This window comes from Nematolebias whitei, chromosome 11 (assembly GCF_014905685.2).
Source record: "Nematolebias whitei isolate Nwh7 chromosome 11, NemWhi1, whole genome shotgun sequence".
NCBI classification, from domain to species: Eukaryota; Metazoa; Chordata; class Actinopteri; order Cyprinodontiformes; family Rivulidae; genus Nematolebias; species Nematolebias whitei.
The window spans coordinates 41,571,425-41,596,456 of NC_056508.1; the positions used below are offsets into that span (position 1 = coordinate 41,571,425).

A 25,032-nucleotide genomic window follows, 5' to 3' on the forward strand; every position below is an offset into this window, starting at 1 on the left:
ATATGTAATACATATGGTAAAGTAAAACAGTCATGGAAAAGAGGAAGCAGAAATAAATATGAAGGTAACAGAAAGTGGAAAGAAAATAAAAGAAGGAAATGATACATAAAAAGTTAGTCATAAACATAAGAACTTGAGCTCAAAATACACAAAATAAAACCAAACTAATAAACAACAACAACAAGAAAGGGAGTGTTATATTTAGTCCTAATTTTGGCAGCTTCAGTCCTTCGTAGAAGTTGACTTTCAGCTGTGCTTCACTAATCCCCAATGTTAGCCCAAGGCTAAAACCAAAGGATGAGGAAACAAGAAACACGCGTGTCAACGTTAACCCTTAGGAACAGATTAATACAATAATTACCAGTCAAGTGGGATGAGTTACTTCATGTGGCTAGATGTCCTATGTTGAGGGACTTTTAACCTACCTACCCAAGCATAACCCCCAGCCCCCTTCCTCTATACCCAAGGGCTTTTCACTGATACATTGACATACTTAAAAACATCCATCTACCTTTTGATCTCCTCTTGGCAGTAAAAAGTGCACCCAGTTTGGCTGCTCTGATTCTTTACATGTAAACTGTGGCTAAGGGGTCTGCAAAGATGAGTGTTCGTGTTGAAAGAGCTTTGCCTGAAGCAGAGCTACTGTATGTCTGTATGTGAATGGATTAGAAATTTGCTATATCGCAGTTTTTCAAAGTAAGATTGGTAGGGGTGCACCAATTGCAGTTTTATGGCCAATCACCGATTTCTAAAAAGTTTGGCCTGCCGATTCCAATTTTGGCCTATACCAATTTTCTTTTATAAGTGACACTGTCGGGTGTTGGAAAATTGATGCACCTTCAATTTTCCAATATTATTTTATTGAAAAGCATACCCTTGAACAAGATCCTAGAAACAATACAGTTGTTTTAACTGGCCATGAGGTAGTGCTCTGAAATATAAATGAAGTTCAGACAACTGATGTTAAAACTAAAAGAATCTGTAATATCGGTTTCTCATGTAGGTATCGGCCGATTTCCCCAAATTAAGGAAATCGGGACCGATAAGTCAGCTGGCCGGTTTATCGGTGCACCCTTATTGGACATGACACAATTGGCTGGTTGATGGACGAGCATAGGTTGTTTATTTAAAATAAATAATTTTAAATGATTTTGCACCATGTGTGTAGCCCACAAGTGGAAGGGAAAGCTTCCTCCTGCAGCTGATCAGCTGATCTCCTTCTCTGCCACACACACATTTGTCCTGTTGCAGCTTTTAACCCTTTGCTGTCCAGATGTACCGATCGATTTTTGTCTTCCAACTTAAAATTCAAAGTACTGTGTGTCGCATCGTAAAATCGTCATAATCCATCCATCCGTTATCTTTTACCCGCTTCTTCCATTTTGGGTCACGTGTGTCGCCGGTGCCCATGTTCAGCAATCATTGTGCGAGGGGCGGGGCACACCCTGGACGGGTCGCAAGCCCATCACAGGACCACATGGAAAATCATCATAATCACAAAATAGAAAAGTGTTAGAAGTTATTTTTAATTATATTAGAACTTCTATGTTCAGTTGTTTCAGTGTAATTGATCAAGAAGTACATTTCTGCTCCGTGCTGCAGAGCTGAAGCTGTGTGACATCCCTTTGATGTCCTGCTGCACTTCTCTTCTCTACAATTTAAATTTAAATACTGTAACATTTTAAATAAACAATCCATGCTGCGTGGATTGTTTATTTAAAATGTTACAGTATTTAAATTTAAATTGTTTATTTAAGGAGAGAGATTGGGAGTAACAGGTGATGTGTGATTGCAGCCTGGCACGTCATGACAAAGTTTACTGAACTTGAAGTGAACTTGGAACTTGGACTACTGTATCCCCTACTTCACGGTTTTTCACTTATCACGGGTGGGGGTAGTCCCTAACACCCACGATAAACGAGGGACTACTGTAGTAGTAAAGGAATTGTTTAAAATATAGAATCTTGAAGCACAAAGCATTTGAGTTTACAGACAGTCATTCTGAATGTGTTCTGTTTTTGTACAGGTTGAATCAATTAACGGACTCCTCAAGGGACCTGTTATGACCAAGGCCTGCGAGGAGACCAGACACTTTTACTCTGACCACAACCAGCCAGGTACACGTTTGGTTCAGTTTGCTCCTTACAAGATGGTAAGGTGTCTCATTACGCTAATGTTGGGGAGCAGGCATTCGAACAAACACACTGTGGTTTTCTGCAGAGTTCCGTCAAACAGACGACTGGACTGCCCGCTGTCGTTACGTTATCTACAAGAACATCCAGGAGGACCCTTGGAACCTGCCCAACTCAATCAAGACCCTGGTGGAAAGTCTGCAAAGATTTGTAGATGGTGAGTTGAACATACTCTTGTCATACGATCACATACCGTACAGTACCAATCATTTATTCTAACTATCTTTGTGTCTTAACAGAGGGAAAGAACCAGCTTCTTCTGGCTCTGCTGAAGTGCACAGGTCAGTGCTAAAACAGATAACAGCTCATATCCAGGGTGAGGCTGTGACTAATGGTCAGTTTTAATTTTCCATGAAATTACCAAATGAGACACTCTGTACTCTCTTGGGAAACAGGGAAGGTGTTATTACTTGAGTTCTATTTCGTATAAGCTTCGCTCTTTAAGGCTGTCGCTGATGGTTTATCCCGCAAAGCATCGCACTGTTCAGTGTAATGCTTTCGCATAACGGGATAAACCATCAGCGACAGCCTTAAAGGGCTACGCTTATACTCATAGAATCTGGGGTTACAGTACGTAGCCAACATTTTCCTGGTAGACTACTGTATTTTTTTTTAATTAGCTGTGTTACAGGCACTGTTCAGGAAAAATAAAACATTTACTATATTTGTGCGTGTTACGGGTACGTATTTAATTAAAAGTAAAAAAAAAAATTCTGTGTAAATAGCTCATGTTACAACATGAACACCTGCAGCTTATACACAAGTGCAGCCTATTTATGTAAAATTTTAATTTCCTTTTTAAATTTAGCTTATAGCTTATATTCAGGTGCGCTCAATAGTCCAGAAATTATAGTAAATAAATTTTTAAAACGTTTCAAATCTGTTGATTATTTGATTTTTCTTTGAATATTTAACCCATTCCTGCCCTGCTCCCCTGGTCCACCCTCACTCCCCAACACCTACTAGCAGCTGCTGCTTCAAAAATAAGATCAACTTGAAGCAATTTATGTTTCTTACAACATACTTATTTTGTCCTTTATTCATGCATGGCTCATGCCCATTGTTTAACTTGTGTTAAAGTACAGTTTACTAAAGCAGAGTTCTGCAGCTGCAAAACCCTCTAATGAAACAGAGGTTTTCATACAAAGACGTGCTGCTGCTAATTCTGTTAGCTTTTTATTAATTGATTTTCTCAAGTCAAATGAATCTACATGGACAAAGGATGCACATATCCTGGCAGTAAAGCTGAGCTCACTCATGCCCAAAATTTCTACTTTATTATCTTTTCAAAATAAACTACAAATGTCAGAAACAGTTGCTGGGAGTGGGGTTTTTAATTTTTTTTAGAGCAATATGAAAATGAAATTTTTTAATAGGACACATAATGATGCTCAATATGATTTAATGTTTGTAAAAGATCACAACTGCTTTATTTTGTAATGCAAACGTGTTTTAATTAATTTCTGTGTGCTTGTTCTGAAATGACACCTTGTCCAGTTGAATTCCTGTTTCTTCTGCACATATCTTCACTCTCAGCAAAGTATTTGCATATTGTTGCTTACACCTCCTTCAGGACTCCTTTAGTTCTTTTATTTCTGACATTATCATGTCTGGCCCTCTCTCCTTCCTCCCCACAACAACAGACACGTCTCTGCAGCTGCGACGTGACGTGATTTTCTCCCAGGCAGCGACGGGCGCCTTGTGCACGTTGGCCGAGCAGCTGCTGACGGCCTTGCGGTCGAGGTTTAACAATGCTGGCGAGTATCAAGAAGACAGCAAGGAGACCAGCCGCAAGTGGCTGGAGCAAACATCTGTCATTGGTGTTTTGCTACACTTTCAGTCCACGCTCTCTCCACATCTGGTGAGACAATATTTCATTTAATGTCATAAGCATATGATCGTAGCTTCATATAATATGATAAAACTTGTTAAAAGAACACCACCACCAAAATATTTTGCATTTTCAGTTTTATTTACTTCCTGAATCACAAGCTTTGGGTCACTATGACTTTTTTAGCTATGCAGCTGTCTCCAGCACTTTGAAAACTCTCATCCTGGTGAGTTCAGCGCTTTTTTAAAAATTTGTCTTCTGGCAGAAAGAGGAGCGGACCATGCTGGAGGACACCAAGGCAGCCCTGTTAGACTTGGACAAAGTCACTGTGTCATTCAAGCAGCTGGAGGACGAGTGTCTAGTTGCAAGTAAGAGACTCCATCATCAGTGACCCGGCATTGCCTTTTCAGACCACATAGCTAATGAGCAGCTGGACGGTTTGACCAGCTTCAAATAAACTTCTGTTTTACGGATGTATGGAACTTATTGATAATTACAGGCTGAGAATTCCTTGAGGGAACGTGTATCGCTCTCCACCCTTTATGCCAGAGTTTTAGACTACGTTTATCTTATGTTGACGAATGACAGAGTTGTAGTCATTTTGGTCAAACCTTGAGAACAAAAGTATGCAGCTTCTACTAGGCCTGTCACGATAACAAATTTTGCTGGATGATTAATCGTCTCAGAAATTATTGCGATAAACGGTAGGTAATATTGTTTGAAATTTGACAACAATTAGAAATTATTGTCAAATTTAAGAAGAAATGTTGTTTAATTTTTGTGTGTAGTACCTTTTTGTGACCACCGGATGGCAGTATAAGACTTTTTGAACGGAAGGATGGATAGTGAGGGAGCGAGCAGCATGTCTCTTTAAGAAAAATGGGAGGGAGGACCCTTGATGTGACACGGGCTGTCTCTCGTTCCTGTTTTTCAGTTCTCAAAGCTTTTAATAAAAAAAATCAATAAATAAGTTTTCAGCTTCTTTTTGCAGAGAAAAACAACTTTTTAGACGAAGGCACAGGTTTCAACCGTGAATTTTGGAGCTTTGACAAGACGGACGTTTTTTCACGAGGTCGGCCTGTCAGCTTAGCTCGTATCTTAGCTTCTCAGCTTAGCTGCTTTTAATGATCCAAAAATGCAGTTTTGGATGGTTAAAATGGATTTTAAAGAGAAAAGAGTGTCTTCAATAGAAAGAGAGAGACATGAAGAAACAATAAAGCCGATAAATGAAAATTAGGTTGATCATTTTATCATGTGATTAATTGATTTATTGTTTATCGTGACAGACCAAGCTACTACAATAACTAATTTTAAGTATCTGTAAAATGTACTTGAGTTGTAACCAGTTTTATGTTGACTAGTGTTGAATGGTGGCCATCTTGATTTGGATTGACTTCAGAATGTAATCAGACATATATTCACTTTTACTTTCTGAAAGTTTCATTGAAATCTGTAGTTGTTCATGGGATATTTTGATAATAAACACATGAACACACACATACACACACACAAACATCACTTAAAGTGTGCCAGTCTGTTAGTTTTTTTTTTAAATTTTGTCAAAGGGTTAAAACAACAATGTGCTGCTACATAATTTGTCTTTAAACTGAGCAGAACATGGAGCTTCTTTATATCTTCATTATTTTTGTGTCACTGATAATATGATGCTTTCTGACGGAGTGTGATGGACTTAATTTATGGATCAGAAACGCATGTAACACTTGCACATGTGTAGTTGAAACTCCCTTAGATATAAAGCATTAAAAAAGTATAATAATGTAAAACGTGTTCAATGTTTGCATTACTTTTGATTTGGACTTGAGGACAAAATATTTATTTTTGAGTAAGAATTGTGGGGTTCCATTGTGGTTTGAACTGATAATGCACCCAGTTTGTTTAAATTTGGCATTGTTAGCATGTTCAGAAACAGTACATGCATTTTAAAACTCTGGTGAAATTTAGCATTTCAATAACCTTCAGTGTTTGTATTCATTGAAAGTACCCGGGTTACAGGAAGTCTTAAAGCCAACAGACACAAAAGATGGCTTCATCTTGCATCAGTGCTCTTTTCAACATCCTCAATGTGGTCAGCAAAGATTGATGCTCAAAGGAAAAGCACTTCAGGCACTTCCTTTTTTTTTTTACCAGGCAAAGATGCGAATTAAGCAGAAATGCGCTTTTATAGATTTATGCTTAGCTGCAGAAAGTAGGTTGTATACAAATGTAGAGAGCGGTGCTCTAACATGTTGCTGTAATTTGTTATATTCTCTAGCAGTGAGTAATTTGCAATGATTTATAATAAGTTTATGTAGAAATTGTTTTTGAACAAGCTTCCCTGCTGAAGTTTGCAGATCGGCTCAGACTGCTGCAGTGCAGGTAGGTGGTCTGTGGCGTCAGAATAAACTGGACTGTATTGATTTGCTAATAGCATCATCAGTGAGCTGGGAGACGTTGGTACAAACATGTAACCCCCACACAGTGTGAGGGGCGTGCATTCAGTCTGAAGCAACCAGCAGATTCTGGCTTGATGAGTTTTCTACGACTGAGCCCAAAGGTCTGGTGGTAAAAGTGATTGCTTCCATTTTCTCAGGACTGGTCAGCAGTCACTGGTAATAAAATGTGATGAGAATCAGCACAAGGTGACTTCATATTGCTCTGTTATTTCATGTTCTTGTATAATTAAATTCTGTATATTAAGATCATTTTTTCATACAACTTTTGTTTTAGGTGCTAAGGGATACGTAGATGAAAGTCATGCATTAAAGACTAAATATAAATATTTATAGGGTATAGAAGAAAAAAATTACCATCTACAGCAAATCTATCGACAAAACTCTGGAATATTATTCAGTAATGTGCAGAAGTTTTAGTCCAGCTGAGTTCTTTGTAATTGTTTTTTAAGAAACCAGACTTTCTTGTAATCTTTTAAGCAATATTTCTCCAGTCTCAAAATCTCTTTCTTGATTATTTATTTATTTTTGGATCGGGTGGGAGTATTGTCATTGCCAACGTTTGGATCACCTGATACCAAAGGTGATAATGCTCATGCAAGATGTCACAGCATCACATGAGAGATCGCATAACGTTGTTTACAAAGTTTGACCAAAACAGCTACAACTTCATCACTGCTCTGCATGAGATGATCTTAGTTTAAAGCTCTGGTATGAAAAATAGTGGGAGATATGCAATAACTTGGATCAAATTGTGTTATAGTGGCATGCTCATAGTAACAAAGCAGCTGATGATAAAATTTAAAGTTTATTTAGTTGTATCCTATGTGAAAACACAAAACTGATATATCTTGCCCTTTTATGCTTGAATGAATCAGCATTAAAGTGGCTTAAACACATGTTCCTTAAATGGTAAGATATAAAGACAAGACTTCAAGTTAGTAAAGAAAAGAAGACAACATCTAAAAAAAAACCTTTAGCATTTTGCTCCTTTGAAGCGAGATACAAAGAACAGTTTCAAGACCATGATCTGTTAAAAGTCTCACACCATGAAACTAGAAATCAACCTTTGTTCATCACCTGATAAATTTTCACAAAATGTACACATGTAACAATGTAAAACAAAAAAGAAGCTGATGTTAATTTAACATAGAGCTTTTATTGGAGATCAAAGTAAAAAAAAAAAACAGATTAAAAGTGGTACAAACAACTCAAACACAGTTTACTGCCAGACACGTTCGTCTACACTGAGTGTAGCTGTGTAGAAGACATTTTCATCCAGGGATTCAGATCTCCCATGTTCAACTCTTCTGCTGTCCCTGCGTTACAGACACACCTGTATGTTACCAGGTGGAGGGCAGCCGACATGCGCTGAAGGTCACCATGTACCTGGACAGCTGTCACTTCAGTGAGCTGCCCAGTCGGCTGCAGAATGGAGGCAGCCTCAAGATCCAGACGGTCCTCTTCACCAGAGGTAAGACTGAGTGGACTGATACTGGAAATATCAACACCATATGCAGCTGGATTATGTTTTTCTATACTCTGTAAAATCATTCAGTTTCAGGACCAAAGCGATTCATTTTTAGACTTTCTCTGAGTATTAACATTGTTTTTGACAAAAAATAATGTAGGCTATTTAGCTGAAATGCATCTGAATTGCTAAATCAATCGAATATATTAGGCACAAAGATTTGACGCCTTTAAAAACACTTATTGTGTCATGCATTCTTACAACCTGATGCACAAGAAGTACATCTGCTGATAGCTCTAGGTGCTTTTATTAGGTTAGGCTGAAGCCTTTTATTGGACTCTCCCACCTTTGCACTTTCTTTTGTTCCTGTTAGTTCTCCATCAGGATCATTCTGAGAGCATTATGCTTCTTGCCAGACTGCCAAATAGCCATTCATTTTCCATACATAAGTGCTAACTGGAACTCTAATTCAATGAAATGGCTCATATTGTTCTCACATCAGAGTCAAACACAGCTTAGAGTTTTAGAGTTGCAGAGCTCTGTGGAGGAACATCGCCACCTACTGGTAAAGCTACCCACCTGTAGAAAGAAATGTCCTAATGTTAATAATCCAGGGAGGACGGGTTCTTATTTGTTGAAACATTTTAATTTTTATTCAAAATACTTTTTCAGTCTGAGGAGCTGCAAGCAAAGTTGTGGTGATTTTCAGGGGGGACACCACCCCCGCCACATGGAGGTGTCAAATGCTCACAAGTGTGAAGTTGCACATGGAAAACTAATGGCGGCTCCAGTCAAAAGTTTTTCTGCACTAAGAACAGTTGCCGGTACAATAAATGGCAGAGAGCAGAATGATTTTTGTGCTACTCACCATTTTTTCAACACGTAGGAGCAAAAACGATCAAATCCAGGGTCCAAAGAGACGTCAATGACGTATGCACCAGTTTTGATGTAACTGTGATCATGCAGACACTGCATGCATGATTAATGCAGCGGAGCCTGTCAAGGTTGCCAGATAAATTTAAAAAATTTTTTTACCTTCTCCTTTTCTGTGTACACGTTCAACAAACAAAACACACACCTCATTTTACAACATGCCCATTCAGCACATATGACAGTTTAGGTCAAAATACTGTCATTTTAAAGCGACAGAACTATACTTCATCATTTCTTATCTGGCAACCCCACTGACATGGAAACTTACAGTGACCCCAAGGTGTAAATGAACATTTAAAAAAATTAAATTAAATTTTATAAATGGAATCACATTAGAAAAAACTGAATTGCACTAAGCCAAAGCGGAAGTGGCCTGAATCACATTTGAAAAAACAGAATCACATTTGAAAAAACAGAATTACATTTGAAAAAACAGAATTACATTTGAAAAAACAGAATCACATTTGAAAAAAACAGAATTACATTTGAAAAAACAGAATCACATTTTTAAAAATTGGATTACATTTGAAAAAACAGAATTACATTAAGTCAAAGCGGAAGTGGCTGGAATTGTATTAGAAAAAACGGAATCACATTTGAAAAAATGGACTTGCATTAAGCCAAACGGGAAGTTTTTTTTAAACTTTATTAACTTATTATTTATTAATATTATTGTTATTATTATTATTATTTATTAACTTTATTTTTCAAATGTGATTCCGTTTTTTTCAAATGTAATTCTGTTTTTTCTAATGTAATTACTTTTTTCAAATGTAATTCCGGTTTTTCGAATGTTGTTCATTTGCACATTAGGACCACCATAGAAACTACATTCATGTCATTTCATGTAAACGTGCTATTTTTTTGTTTATTACCCCCAATAAACATTGAAAAAACACTGGACCTCAGTCTCCCCGATAGCCTGTTTAGCAAGCGGCCATCAGGGCACTAACGATTGGTCGTTAGACTGATGATCCGTCTTTATTATGTGAACAACTAGTTTTGACTGCCACCAGCAAACTGGTTGATCCACTATTAGAAGGTTCTGCCGTTACTGACTTACAGGACGGTTTGTTGCAGCTTCTCAGACAGAAATGTCTTGGGTAAAAGACGAAATGTTTCAACAAAGGAGAACCCGTCCAGAGGACCTGACTCAACCTTGTTAGACTGCAGAAAGAAAGTTCATTGTGGTACTGCAGATTGCAGAGTGAGGATATCCAGGCTAATTCTTTACATTTATTGTGTTTTTAAAACGAAGGGTCTGAACTCAAAGGTTAATTCAGTAACAAGATATTTATGTAAGCGTAAACCGCAAAGATCAAGTTTAATGAGCAAAAGGTTGTGGAAATTAGTGGGGTGTTTTAATAGATGCACTCCCTTCTATGTTGAAAAAAAATCCCTCCACACTTTTATGTTCCAGCTCTGGAGCGTCCAGAAGGAGTGTCCCAACAGGACTATACGGACATGGAGGAGTTCCAGCAGCGCATCAACGCTGTATCGCTAGAGAGGGTGAAGGCTTACTACCGCAGACTCAGGTACTTTGTGCTTCACTGCATCGCAGCTCCTCAGAGGCTTCACCAGCACTCTGTAAATATTTCACTTCAAAAAAACACTTTAGTGAGCTGCGTAACCGACCAAAAACACAGCAGTCTGCATTACATTTTTAATTTATGTTGAAAGACTTGAAATTTTTCACGGTCAGACCATTTATCATTCGTCCTTTGTCATCACTAAATTTTCAGTTCTACCAAAAAAGCAACATAGACTGATTAAGTCTCAATATTTAGTTTGCGTTTTAACACACTTGATATATGGTATTTTATTAAACTTTGATATGAAAGGTGATCATGTTTTAGTTTATTTTTAAGTAACATTTTATTTCAAATGCAGTCAGAAAAATCAAAGACGTCATCTTCTGTGTAAAGTTTTCTGTTCAAAGAATTAGTTTCAAATCATCTGGTTCTTAACAGCTATGATAAATATGTAAATATCACCTCTCAGTGTACAACACATAAATGAAATCACCGGAGTTCATTTCACAAACTAAACTCACCCTTACACTTGGCATGTAAATTAGAAAAGGAAGTAGCAGCCAGATGCTGCTAATCAGATAGCGCTGGTGTAAGAGCAGATCCTCATTCTATAAAGAGGACAGTGAGTTTTGAACGAACTACAGTAGTCCGTCACTTAACGCAGGGGTTACATTCCAGACACCCCCACTATGGATGAAAATCTGCTAAGTAGGAACATTATATTTATTTTATATATTTTAAGGCTTTATAAATTATTCCCACACTTTTGCAATGTTCTAAACTCTCTAAACGCCCTAAAAGAGCACAGCAACAGAGAGCAGACTGACTGATGCTACGGGTACTGAGCCCCAGGGGCGGACTGGTCATCGGGAGCACCGTGACATTGCCCGGTGGTCAGTGATTGCCGAGGGGGACTAAAGGCTCTGTTCGGGTCGTGCTTGATTATTTTAAATAAACAACCCATGCTGCTCGTGCGGCTCACTCAGGTATAAGACAGACTCACCCCCACCCCTACTTTCTTTTTTTGAGGCTGTCTGTTGCGCGCCTGCCTGTTGTGGAACTCTGGGACACAATGGGGAAGGACAGACCCCAAAGCCACCCCCTACTTTCTCTTTCTCTGCTGTGGCAGGCAGCCTCAGAAACAGAAAGGAAGGAGTGGGGGTGACGGTTTAGCTTATATCTGAGTGAGCCGCGCTCAGCCACTCTCTCTCGAAACTGATTCACTCTTATTTTTCAACCTAAGCATTTTCTTCAATGTTCTGCATTTGTTCATTTGATCTTTTCATCCCTGCTCCCCTGCCCCCTCCTTTCTCTTTCTGAGGCTGTCTGTCACAGCAGTGAAAGAGAAAAGGGGGGGGGGGGATGTCAGTCTTTTCCCAACACCTCTGCTGTGACAGACAGCCTCAGAAAGAGAAAGGATGGGGAGAGGATTGCTGCCCGTCTTTCTCCATCACCAGTCATGCGTCGTGTACAATCTCATGTTGAAAACTCATGAAAGAGTGAGTCTGCAAAAGACGAATTGCAAAGTATCGAGGGACTACTGTACGTTCAAGATTTTCAGATGTGCTAAACGTCTCAGTAAAGGACGTCACCCTGAGGTTAGATTATAGGATGCTCAGAAAGCTCTCCCACCTCAGTCAGCATGTTACATGCTACTTTAACACCAGAACAGAAAAACATTGAACAAACGCGGCTTATTTGGGAGCGTTGTCAGAAAAGAAAATGTTTTCCCTGAAAAGAACTTGGGATTACAATTGAAGTGTACTTTTCAGTGTACTTTTGAAAGACTAGACCAATTTTGCGAACATGTTTTACAAAACAGCTGAAAACCAAACGTAGTCCCCTCCATATACCAACCGTGAAGCACAGGGGTGGAGGGGTAATGATCCGGGCTTGTTTTAGAGCATCTCGTAGTCATTGAGTTGAATATGACCTCCTCTGTAAATCAAATTATTTCAGTCAATTATGAATGTTTTAGCTGATTCTTGGCATAAATTTGTACATTCAACAAGATTATAATCTCAAGCGTACCCACAAATATAAACAAAAAAGCCTCGAAAGATGTCAATTTAAATACTCATGCATCAGGTTATTCAACCAAACTTAAAGAGCTGGTAAGGATAAGATTATTTATTATTTTAGAGTACAATAAACCTTAGAAATAAGAGTGTACCTACTCCTTCCCGTGACTGTTTTTAAATATACATGTGTTTAAATCAACTTTGTTTTCTGTATTATGATTTTATTCCCATTATGTATGGCCTTAATTTATGATTCAATTTAATAATTCAGTTTAAATTCAATTCAGTTTATTTATATAGCACCAAGTCACAACAGGAGTCGTCTCAGGGCACTGTACTGTACAAAAACATTCACGTACATTATATAAAAGCCAATTAGTAAAAATTATCGATCTAAGGAAGCCAGCAGATTGAGTTGAAATAGATTGTATGTGCAATAATTCTCAGATCACAACTCATTCGTTTAGCATCAGTAACTGATGAAGTATGACCTGCAGCAGATACGTATTTTTAAAGAGGTGTACATTAGAGGCTGTTTGGCTTGACTCTTATAGAAAATTAATTATACAACAAAAATGTATCCATTTTCTAAAGTGAATAAAGTCAAAAACATGAAATGCAAATACTTTTTCACTACAGGGCATTCTATTTGGAGAAGTCTAATCTTCCCACAGACTCGAACTCCACAGCCATGAAGATAGACCAGGTAAATATTCACAGATGTATTGATCTTTTTTAACTTCTTAGATTATTATTATTGTTTTGATCACACTTTGTATATCTTGCTCAGCAATACAAGTCATTTTTATGTAATGTTGTGACTGAATATAAATGCTAAGCACAGATACTGGGCCTAGAAGTTAGAGACCTTCAACCAAGCATTTCAAAAGTAAGATGAACTGGTTTGACACCCTGCCCTGTGGAAACCCCCACTAGCTTGCCAAGACTCCCCGATTAACTCCGACTAACCTCAGCACATCAACATTACAAACTGACTTAATTTCAACCTGACTTTAGTGTCCCAAACTGACTCTAGTTGATGTAAAAACTGGTAGATTATAGTGTCAGTGTAAAGTAAGACCTGTTAGATTTGATTATTAGATTTTAATATATTCGTCTGATTTCCTCTTACAAGTCACTTAATGTTTTTGTTGTTTTAATTTAGCCTGAATTAATCCTGCTGTCATTTATCTAATTATTTCATCTTGTACAATATGTCTTGCAGAATTGGTAAACAGTGGATAGAAACTAATTTTAACATTCAGTAGTAGTTTGTAAATGACTTGCTAAGATAGCTCTTTATGAGATATATTATAAAATCATCTTGTTAGAAGTCCATTTAATTTCTGAACTTGTCCATTTTCCACTTTGTCCCCTCTCTAACAGCTTCTGCGGCCCCTGAACACCCTGGATGACCTCTGTCGACTCATGCAGTCCTATATGAATGTGCGTCCAGGTGCCCAGGGCCACCCGTCAGGTGTCGGCATGCTTTGTGTGTCCTCTGAACTGTGTAACCGCCTGGGAGCCTGCCACATCTCCATGTGCGGCACGGGCATGCAGAGGTCAGCCTGGCTCTCTGGACCGCTCGGTCTGAATCTATTTAAGCTGTGAAGTGTCCTGCTTATGGAGAGAACCCCATCAGTGTCTTTACTTCAGAGGACCTGTCTAAAATCTGTCCCCTTTGTTCGTTGCAGGTGCACCCTGAGTGTGACACTGGAGCAGGCAACGATCCTGGGCCGGAACCACGGCCTCCTGCCACGCTGCATCATGCAGACCTTGGACATAATGAGGAAACAGGTAAAATGCAGACACAGGGAGATTTTCAGATTACCAATACTGCTCCCGAGGGAGCCGTTTTACATCTTTTTTAAGTCTGAGTAAGAAAATACATTAAATGTTAAATATAGATGTTATTTTTAAAGAAAAAAATTTAGCCTTTCTTGCATATACCGTATTTTCTGCCATACACGTCACACCGCCGTATTAGTCGCATCTGTTATACGTCACCGCTGACACATCGCGTTTGTTACTAGTCACCGTTGACAACCTGGAAATGTGGGCCGGTGTTGTGCCACAAATTAATTGGCTGCCAAATGGCGGCCACTGGAGCGTGCACAGGAGGACTTTAACAAGAATTTAACAAGATAACCACCTAAAAACAATAATTTGTTTGCTCAACCTTATAATAAAGGTGTGTCTCAGTTGAACTTTTACTTAATAAATGCACTTCAATGGTCAAATCAGCTGCATTTCGCCGGGTGGCGCAGTGAAATGAAGCTGGTTTGACGGTTGCTCCAGGCATGATCCTGGAGCTGGACGTAGGTGACAGACAATAATCAAGCCCACTGTGTCATTAATAGTCACTATTACATGACACAATGGCATGCCATATTACTCGAGTGCCATCTAGCAACTGAAAATGGTAGTGTTCAATATTTTCAGTCAGAATGAATGAAAAAGATCATATCGCCACCAAAAATTGGTTTATAAATATGGGGGGGAAAACACACCAGTAAATAAGTCGCTTCGGTGTATTGAGTCGCAGGGCATGCAAATTATGCAAAAAACTGCGACTTATAGGCCAAAAAACACGGTAATGCCAATTATTTTATTTTTCAAACATTTTTGCAATGAAGCTACTTCCTTTCATACTTTGAGCTATTTTAGTAAATCATATATCAAGCTGCTCAGTTCATTCAGAGGAAAGGTGCTCTGACTTTTAATTTTTGTCACTTTTAGACTTTTCAAATGGTTAAACTTGATTTAGGAATATTTTCCGTTCTGATCTTTTCAATGTCCTCAAAATGTTTTCTTTGAAATTAGCTTGCTGTACTTTTGTTTTGTTTTATTACTTTTAATTTTGTAGCTACTGTTCTGCTAGTCTTTTGCTATTTTTAGCTTGTAGCTTGTGTTGTGCTTCTCTTAGCTTTGACAACTCGGTCTCAGCTTATTCAGCAAATTTCTGCAAAGTCATTTAACGCTCCGTGGGTTTTTTTTGCATTTTCTCAAAAAAATACTATTTCTCTAGTTGTTTTCATTTGTTTATAACAGAATCGTGTTCTTTTAATCCAATAATTAAATATTCAGTCACTCCCTACAAAATGGTAAAAAATAGTGTAGGTGTTGCATGTACATGTATTTGTTATATTTTCAAATACACACATCATAAACATAACTTTTGGGATGGTTAACCTTTAAAAGGTTACCTTTTAATTTAGGTTGTATTATTAATTAAATGATCATTCTGGATCTTTTATGCTTAATTATTTTCTTCTACCAGGGTGCAAGAGTTGAACTCTCTGCTAAAAATCTCAAGGTAATGGACCAGATGCCTCCATCAGCTCCAAGGTATGAAATCTTTACAGTTAGCTCTGTCCATGCCATCAGTAATTACTTTTAACTCTTTTACTATCTATAATTATAAACAAGTCTGAATCCTAATTTTTTTTTTATCTGCTGTTTTTGAACAGGCTGTTCAAGTTGTGCTTGCCGCCCTCAGATGGTGATCTCTAAAACTACTTCAGAGTATCCATCTTGGAGAGGGAACAAAAATGCAGTAGTGGAAGATGTTAAAAGGGGATGACAGAAACTATAAGACTTGAGTTTTTATTACTTCCCTTCTAAAGGACGGTGCCAGTAGAAAAACAAACTTCGCTCCACTCCACCCTCTCATCTGCAACAGGGATCACGTCACCCAGGGTCCTCAGGATGGGCTTAAAAGACTGTTCAGACAACAAAACAAGGAGCTGCAGAAAAACTCGTGCAACCAGAGGCCCTAAACTAGTCATGTACTGTTACTTGTGACTTAACATCTGGTGCAAAGTATTCACACGTACCAACGTTCACAGTGTTAATGCTCATAATCGAGCTTCTTTTATTAACTGGATTAACCAAACTACCTGTAGCTGACTGTCTTAAATATTGCTGTTCCACACTTTGCCTTGGACTGCAAAACTTAAAAGTGTTGATTCTGTAGCTGCGCGGGCTGGTGTTCCCCAGGGCTCTGAGTTTGGGCCACAAGTGAAGTAGATTATTTGAGTTACAGTGGGAGGCTGAATGTTTGCAGAGTCAAAAAATAGACAGAAAGATGGAAGTAGGGATTGAGGGACTGATGAAAAGATGGCAAAGGGGGGGCTGTTTATTTTATTTTGTGTTTTTACCAGCCCATTGCATGTGGTTACCGTGCAATTACTATAAGTTTAGTATCACTGCCTCATATGAAGGATAGTTATTTATTGTGTCCAGAAGGAACGTTTTTTTATTACTTTCATAATCTGTATCAGGTATTAAGGTCTAAAAGCATTCCAGCCTACATATTGAATAGTATTTAAAGGACCAATGGCATGCCCTTTTTAGGTGTATCCGCTTGTGTTTTTTTATTTAAGTGTATTTGAATATGTTGGTAGCTGTTGCATTAATCATCAGGGCATGTGAGGGATGGAGTAACTAAAGCTAGCTAGTGAGAATCATGGCAAATGGTAGCTAAAAACAAACTAAACAAGGTTGTAGTTTCTCAACAAGCAGCCATGTCGACAGGCTGAGGCATTGAATTATTGTTAAATTGTTAATATATTAATTTAAATGCGCTAGTTGAAAGATTTCTTTGTGTTGACTAAAATATGATCTTTAAATTGGCTTTTATGCTGCCTGAAAAATGTGTTTACTGTGAGGATTGAGAGAAGCACAGCGACTGGTCCATTCAGTGTTAACGAGAAGTCCTGTGATCAGTTTTAGGATGAGAACAAAAGGGACTGTTTGACTGAAACACAGTAACGTTAGTTTACTGCAGATCTTTAATTTCTTGTAAATAACAAGTGTAATGATATTAGAGAAAAGAATGTGCAGGTATTACAGCAGAATAATGCTATAAATTATACTGGATTATTTTTATTGAAATAATATAGTATATAAGTCATGTTGCATGTGTGGCTGTGCATTCAGAGATGCCGTCTCTGTTTTAAGCAGAATTTCACGAGCAAACGTGTCTCCATTCTTTATTTCCTTTCTTTTTATCTGAAAGCAGTCTGGTTTCAAATAATCATGCTGGAAGGGTCCCATTTTACATTTGTAGCACAAATCATCATTTGATTTATTTCTAATGCCAGCTCTGCGTTGAACCCCAGCAGTGAAAAAGTAGACGTTCGTTACAACATAAGTTATATTAAACTGGTCATCTGTGTGTTTTAACCAGTTCAGATCAGGCTGCAGCGTGTTGGTGTAGCTGGACACACACGTCACCCATTCGTTTGCGTTTTTCTAATGTCTCTGTTGTACATATCTTTAGCTGAAGTTTTATGTTGCTTGAAAATAACTGTACAAAGAACTTTTTTTTTTTTTTATCTTTCTAAAGTTTTCTGTGTAAATTGAATCTTAACATGTTAGTGAATAAAATGTTCCTGATATTATGGGTTTTTAGTGAGTTCTGGATTGTTCCACCCCTGAACGTTTATGTATTCATTGTTTTACTAACAGTTTTGTCCTGCCCCTAATTTGCTTTCCTTAAATGAAGAGTCCAGATTATTTAAAGTGGAAACCTATGGAAAGGTTATGAATGACAATATCTTACCTGTTGCAGATAACTCTTTTGAACTCAGCTTGAAGAAAAAGAGAATAATTCTGACTGGATTGACTAACAGCACCAAGACTAAAGCAGTTTGCTGCCACTTTAAAGGGATAGTCTGGTCATTTTCTGAAGTTTTGTTCAGTCCACTAGTTATTAATACTTAATATTTTATCAGCCGTGTCGTAAAGCATGAAGTGTGAAGAAAAGGGCAAAAAGCCAAACAAGGGTCTTTTTTTAATATAATTTCAGGCTTATGAAACTACTCTTTCTAAAATAAATGACTTATCTGTGTGAAAAATGCCACATTATCTAATATAAATCTACATTTTTACATGACACTGTTTTAGTTTGTTGCCGTTTTATCAGCAGAACAGCTTCTGTGTTTCTATGTAGACATGCGTGCGGAGCGTCTCTGTTGACCATGCAGAGGCTGCAAGTGAATCGATCCACCAGAAGTTGATCAACTTTTTAAACTGACTCCGGATCAGTCCAACAAAATGCACTCACAGCCTCCGCACCTTCAGCAGGTCCACGGTCTGTCTCAGTGGGTCTGTGCTCAGAACACAGTGTTCCAGCGTATGAACACTGATGTTCGGCGGAGAAAATGGCAACAAACTAAACAGTCTCATACAAAGGTGCAGAAGTTTAACATTAGCTAATGAAGTGTTTATCACATCAGTATGTAGGTTTTGAAAAAGTTATATAATGGCCTGAAAAACAAAAAGCCCTAATGGCTAATTACCGTATTTTCTGTCATACATGTCACACCACCGTAATAAGTTGCATCAGTCCAAAAATGTCTAATAAAGTGGAAAAAAAACAAACAAATAAGTCTCTTCGCTGTATAAGTCACATCTATTATGCGTCACCGCTGACAACCCGAAAACATGGGTCGGTGTACCAGAAATCGATTGGCTGCCAAAATGGCGGGAGCGTGCACGGGAGGACTTTTAACAATAATTTAACCAGAATAACACTTGAAAACAATTATTTGTGCTGCTGTTCGGCGTATTGTTTTTATGCTATTAGTGCTTAGTGTATTTTTAGTTTGTTTGATCTTCATATCTTAGATCTTATTACTGTTTTTCTTTAGCATTTCATTGTTGGATGTAACTGGGACCCTGTATATACAATTTTGTTCCACCACATGTACCACATATGGTGCGAACGACGATAAAGAATATCTAAATCTGAGTTCTGGAGCAAGACAAAGGTGGCTTGGTATGGCAAGCCAAATGACTCATTAATAGCCACTTTTTCCTATTAATGAGACACTTGACTTGCCATAAAGCTTGAGGGCCTTCTAGCAGCTGAAAACGGTAGTGTTTAATATTTTTCATGTCAGAATGAATGAAATCGTCAGATCTCAACCAAAAGTTGAATTATAAATATTGGGGAAAAATGTATACTAGTCGCTTCGGTGTAAAAGTTGCAGGACTTGCAAACTTATGTAAAAAGGTGTGACTTGTACGGTAAAAAATATGGTGCACCTAGCCATTAGCCCAGCCTGAATACCCTGCTCTCCATACTCCGTGTTCCTTGACTGATGTCCTGATTCATATTGATAACTATTTAACAAAACTTGACCTCAGAAATGACCAGATGATCCCTTTAAAACCACTAACGCTTCATAGCATTTCCTGCAAAAGCTGTGATATGAACCTTTAGATGGCCACCAGTTTTGCATTACATGATTATTTATGTTTAAACAGCACGAGTCTGTTATACTTTTAGCAACAATATAGTAATTACAATGTCTTGCCATAAACTGATTGTGGTGTAAAGATTTGTAAAATAGTGTTCTCATGAACTGCTTTGAAATGTTTGAGATGTAATTAATTATAGGAGTGTATCCGCTCAGACTAGCCCTTTGCTCGTCAGTTCCATCAGAATTAAACTCGTTTTTCCCATCTGAGGCTGTTCAAACCTCACTTTCAAAGATCTGAACTATCCCTTTAAACCAATGCATTTGCAGCTTAACTTGAAAAGGAAATGGGCTCAAGATGATCACACCCCTGCTCAGATCCTACCAGGAAACTGTGCTGCTGGACTTCAAACGTGAGGCTGTTTTCTTGTTTCGATGCTCTTACTCACAGATCGTCATTCGATCAGCTGATGCCATCATCAGATTTCATCTCTACATTCTGCTTTACACGTTCCAGAAAATCTGTTTTCCTCTCGGTTTGCATCAATTTCACTGTTCCATACAGGAAGCAGCTGTAGGATAGAAAACCAGCTTTTTCTTTAGCATTGAGCTGATATTTATTGCTGTTTGCTGTTGAGAGCAAGCTGAAAATCATCTTGACGGGTTTTGACTTCCATTCCTCTGACTGGAGAAGCTGCACCTATGAATATTGTATAAACATGCATCGGAATAAAAGCTCCCATTGTAGCGTCTCTGGGGTTGGAGCTGAGTGCAGAGAGATTATCTGGAACACACATGCACCCCCCCCCCCCAGCTCACTGATAAGTGTGTGAATTTTTATTTGTTTTTCAGTTCATAGTTACTTCTGTGCTTTTTATTTATTTATTCAAACTACTTCTGCAAACTTTTTGTTTATTCAGCCAAGATCAGAATGTTGGAATCATTACAGCTGTAACTTTTGTTTGTTGTCGGTTTTAAACTTTTTGAAATGTAAAACTTTTTTTTGTCTCATTGAAATGCTTTGATCTTCCAAACATCTGTGCTCGTTGAAAAGTGATTCAGCATTTTTGCTCCATTTGTGTCTCGTCATGCTTTCTGGTAATTTTATACTTTATTTTAATTCGTCTTTTTATGGCTCCTTATTCATTCTTTTTGCCTATTAAAATGTCCTTGTCTCTTTATTTCTCTTTGTCTTCCTATGCTTTTTTTTTGTCTTTTTAATTTTCTTTGTGCATTTTTTAAATTTTTTTATGCATTATTTTTCTCTGGTAATGTGTGTTTTTGTCTTTTTAGCCTGTTTGCATGGTATTTCCATCCTCTTTGTCATATTTTATGATACTTTTATGATACTTTTACACATTTTAGCCTTTTCATGTCTCTAGTCTTTTTAATGCATAATTTTGTCTTTTATTTTATTTTTTATAATTTGTGTTATTAATCATCATAAAACATTTTATTTGTTAGGATCTTTCAACACACTCAAGGAGACTGTACAAAAGCACAGAACAAAAATGGATGTTGATGCATCCTTTTGGTCTCCATAATTTTTTCTGTCTTTTATACATCCTCTTTGTCTGATTGTAGGTCCTTTTTGATTCTTTTATTTTTATTTCCTGCCTTTTCTGTTCATCCTGCTGTCTCTTCTATAAAATGTGCAACTAACATTGAAAGTTTATCTATTATTCATCTAACTTTCACATTTTTTTCCAGCAAACCTCAGTAAAGTCAATCAAACCTCATCTTTCATGTAGACTTTTGCAAAAAATGCAGATTTTTTTTTCTACTAATTATAATTGTTTCTGCAGAACTCTGCAGCTGCATCAATCAGACCAGAAACTGCAGCTTTTCAGAACCCTGAGGATGTGATTTTATATATTTTAATATATTTGTGCAGGTTGCCTCCAACTTGCTGATATCCAAAGGGATGAAAGTGTAAGACTCATTTGCATCCCTCCCTGCTGTGCCTGTCAGATGCAGGAAGGGGACGAGCAGACAGGACACACTGTGCATTTTCGCGTGGTTGTTGCAACGGGGTTTTTTTTTTCAACGCGCACACACACACGCGCGCACACACACCCGCACCGGTGATGCATCCCCGCGGCAAGGGCACGGCCAAGTCCTCTTCAGAACCGCCTCCACTGTAGAATGGTGCAGAAATCTCTCAACGGGGGGGGTTACCCAACTCCAGCCGGGGAGAAGAAGCACAAAGTCGGGTTCGTCGGCTTGGACCCGGGCGCTCCCGAATCCACCAGGGACGGGGCGCTGCTCATTGCGGGCTCGGAGAGCTCCAAGCGGGGCAGCATCCTCAGCCGACCCAGGTCCAGCATCTCCTGCGGGAGACCCAGACCGTCGAAGAAGAATGCCAGCTACCGGAAGCTCCAGAATTTCCTCTACAACGCGCTGGAGAGACCGCGGGGCTGGGCGTTCATCTACCACGCTTATGTGTGAGTACCCCCCCCCCCGGTTCCGACTCCATCATCACGGCCTGGTTCCCTCCACCTGCTGTGTCATGGTTTTACTGGCACCTGCTCCGCTGTAACTCAGAATAATCTCTTTTCCCCAATGGTGTGACAGGTTTCATGTTTTCACGGCACGTGCTCGCGCTGGTTTTCGCCGGTGGTTTCAGCACCGGGACGCGTGGACAGCTCCGCCTCACTACTCTCACTAATCAGCTCAACATCTTGCAGTCTGGCTCTGCTCGCTGATGACTCCACATTCCTGCAGCTGAAGTGTGCACGTGCAGTCAAATGTCTGCTCTGAGCCACAAACCAGAACCACTGACTGGGTCCTGCAGAGTCCCGAACCAGCAAATAACTGGAAGAAACGGAAAGATTTCTCTGAAAACACAGAGTGAGAGCTGGATGACGAGCAGAGCAGGAGTTAAATCAGCATAACAGCAGCTAAAAGCTAAATGTCATAAATCTTTAAACTAAAATTTAAAAAATGAAGCTAAAATTAGGTAAACCCTAAGAGAAACAGCAGCTAAAAGCTAAAGCTACCCGGTATATAAATCTTACCTTAAAGCAAAAAAAAAAAAAAAAAAAAACTGAAGCTAAAAACTAAAATTAAGTAAACCCTAAACCATTAGAGAAACAGCAGCTTAAAGCTAAAACAAATGAAGCTAAATTAGAAAAACTGAAGCTAAAAACTAAAATTAAGTAAACCCTAAATCATTAGAGAAACAGCAGCTTAAAGCTAAAACAAATAAAGCTAAACTAGAAAAACTGAAGCTAAAAGCTAACATGAGGTAGCCTAAATCATAAATAGCTGCTAGGCTACATTTAGAGAAACAGCAGCTAAAAGCTAAAACTGTAGAAATCATAACTTAAAGTTAAGTTAGAAAAACTGAAGCTAAAACCTTAAATTAGGTATATTGTAAATAGCTGCTACAGTTAAACAGCAGCCAAAAGCTAAAACATATCTTAAAGCTAAATTATAGCTAAATGGTACTTATCGCAAAACTAGAGTCAAAAGCTAAACTTCATGGAACCATTAATAATGACAACAATTAGCTTTTAGTGGCTGTTTTTCGTAATTGTAGCAATTATTTATGATTTACATAATTTTAGCTTTTAGCTTCAGTTTTTCTCATTTAAACTTTAAGTTGTGATTTATACAGTTTTAGCTTTTAGCTGCTGTTTCTCTAAATGTAGCAATCTGTAGCTAAAAGCTAAAAAAAATAGCGAAACAATATCTAAAGCTACAACAATGCAGCTCAAAGCTAAGCTGAACAAAATCATAAATAATTGCTACAGTTAACAAAACAGCAGCTAAAAGCTAAACGAAGCAAAACGGTTGCTAAAAGAGAAATGAAACTAACAGCTGAAATTGAAAAAACACTTAGTAAAACCTAAAAAGAGATATCAGAAAACAAAAGTTTTGAAGGTATTGAAGAGATTAATGCACTTTTGTATATTTTTTTTCTCAAGTTAAATAGTTTCAACGTTTAAAAGGTTATAAATACTAAAACACTAATCTGATTTAAGCCATACATTTTGATACTTAAACAGGTAAAATAGGATAATGAATGCAAAATTAGTGGATTAAGTTTCACACGTGATGTTGGCGATCAGCAGCAGTTTAGCTTTGATGTAAACAGAATGTCCAAACTTTGTGTTTGTGATGCAGCAACCATTATCAACTAATATCAAATTAATATCTAGAGTTTCTTGAAGGAATGATTTTCATCTTCTGCCTTTCACACCCAGAGTTTCAAACCATCGTGCTGAGAAAAGAACGAGCAGATATAACCATTTTGGTCAAATGTTACTGTATATAATTTTATGCACAGTCTCATGCTCAGAATATGTACTGTGAATGATTCTAAGTGGAACCACACCAATGTTTAGCTTAACATCTGTAAAGGTTCCTGAGCTTTAGCCATTTTTGTGTTGGCTATGATTGATTAGCAATGATTGCTATATTCAATTTAGTTCAGTTCAAGGATCAGTTGCAGACGTACATTTAATGATTACTTTCTGAAAGTTTCATTAAAATAAATCCAGTGGTTTACAGGATATTTTGCTAACAGACAAACTGGGTTGACTCGAACATTTAATGCCAAAGTTTTAAGCCAAGATCCCACACAATGACTCAGTGTTTGTGTCGTGAATAAGTTTCAGCTACGACCACGTCAAAATTCTGCTCAGTGTTTGAAAAACAGACTGAATTACGGCCATTTTTGTAGTTTCTAACATCGGTTGGCTATGAATATCACTTGAACTGGATTGACACCAAAATTTTAGACGTTCATTTAATAAATATTTCCTGAAAGTTTTATTAAAATCTGATCAGTGGTTCATGAGATATTTTGCTAACAGAGCGTTGACTCTAAGGAGTGAATAGAAAAATGTTAAGCAAAGCACAATCTGTTAGCACCCAGAGATTGTGTTGGGGATCAGGCTCAGCTACTACCACAACAAACATTGTCAGTCTCTTAAAACAGTTGAATGTTTGCAGAATGCTCAGTCCATAAATCCTCGTTCTTCATTTGAAAACGTTCGAGGATTAGTTCCAAAGTGCCCTTGGGTGACGGCGGACTCCTTCCACCTCAGCGCTGCTGCAGTTTGTTAGAGGAGGAGAAATGGCGGCAGCGTGGAGTTCACAGAGAACAGCTCACAACTCCCCTGGGATCATTCACTGGAGTCAGCCTGTGTTTTAATGTCCAAACACATTCTTACTCCGGTACTTCTGAAATACCTACAGCGTTTTACAGCAGCCAACAAAAGCTAATTTACTGTTTGTTCTACTCTTCGACAAATTAGACTGTGACGTTTTCTAGTGATGTTTGAAATAATATTTTATTCAAATATATACATTCAAAAAAGTTAAATAACAAGTAATGAGATATATATATATATATATATATATATATATATATATATATATATATAT

At 38.0% G+C, this 25,032-nt stretch overlaps 2 protein-coding genes across 2 annotated transcripts in view; both read left to right on the forward strand.

The window, feature by feature from the left end:
• Positions 1-16,058, forward strand: part of prex1 (phosphatidylinositol-3,4,5-trisphosphate-dependent Rac exchange factor 1) — a 121,179-nt gene extending 105,121 nt beyond the window's left edge. Inside the window, exons 29-40 of the mRNA XM_037685014.1 lie at positions 2,027-2,117; positions 2,221-2,349; positions 2,432-2,473; positions 3,836-4,053; positions 4,289-4,391; positions 7,804-7,947; positions 10,298-10,412; positions 13,070-13,136; positions 13,817-13,992; positions 14,125-14,227; positions 15,711-15,778; positions 15,901-16,058. Of these exons, the coding sequence (XP_037540942.1) occupies positions 2,027-2,117; positions 2,221-2,349; positions 2,432-2,473; positions 3,836-4,053; positions 4,289-4,391; positions 7,804-7,947; positions 10,298-10,412; positions 13,070-13,136; positions 13,817-13,992; positions 14,125-14,227; positions 15,711-15,778; positions 15,901-15,943 (1,299 nt within the window). The 3' untranslated portion in view covers positions 15,944-16,058. The remainder of the gene's footprint in view (positions 1-2,026; positions 2,118-2,220; positions 2,350-2,431; positions 2,474-3,835; positions 4,054-4,288; positions 4,392-7,803; positions 7,948-10,297; positions 10,413-13,069; positions 13,137-13,816; positions 13,993-14,124; positions 14,228-15,710; positions 15,779-15,900) is intronic.
• Positions 16,059-21,783: 5,725 nt separating this feature from the next.
• kcnq2a (potassium voltage-gated channel, KQT-like subfamily, member 2a) overlaps positions 21,784-25,032 on the forward strand; it is an 18,626-nt gene continuing 15,377 nt past the window's right edge. Inside the window, exon 1 of the mRNA XM_037684373.1 lies at positions 21,784-22,082. Coding sequence (XP_037540301.1) covers positions 21,784-22,082 — 299 coding nt within the window. The remainder of the gene's footprint in view (positions 22,083-25,032) is intronic.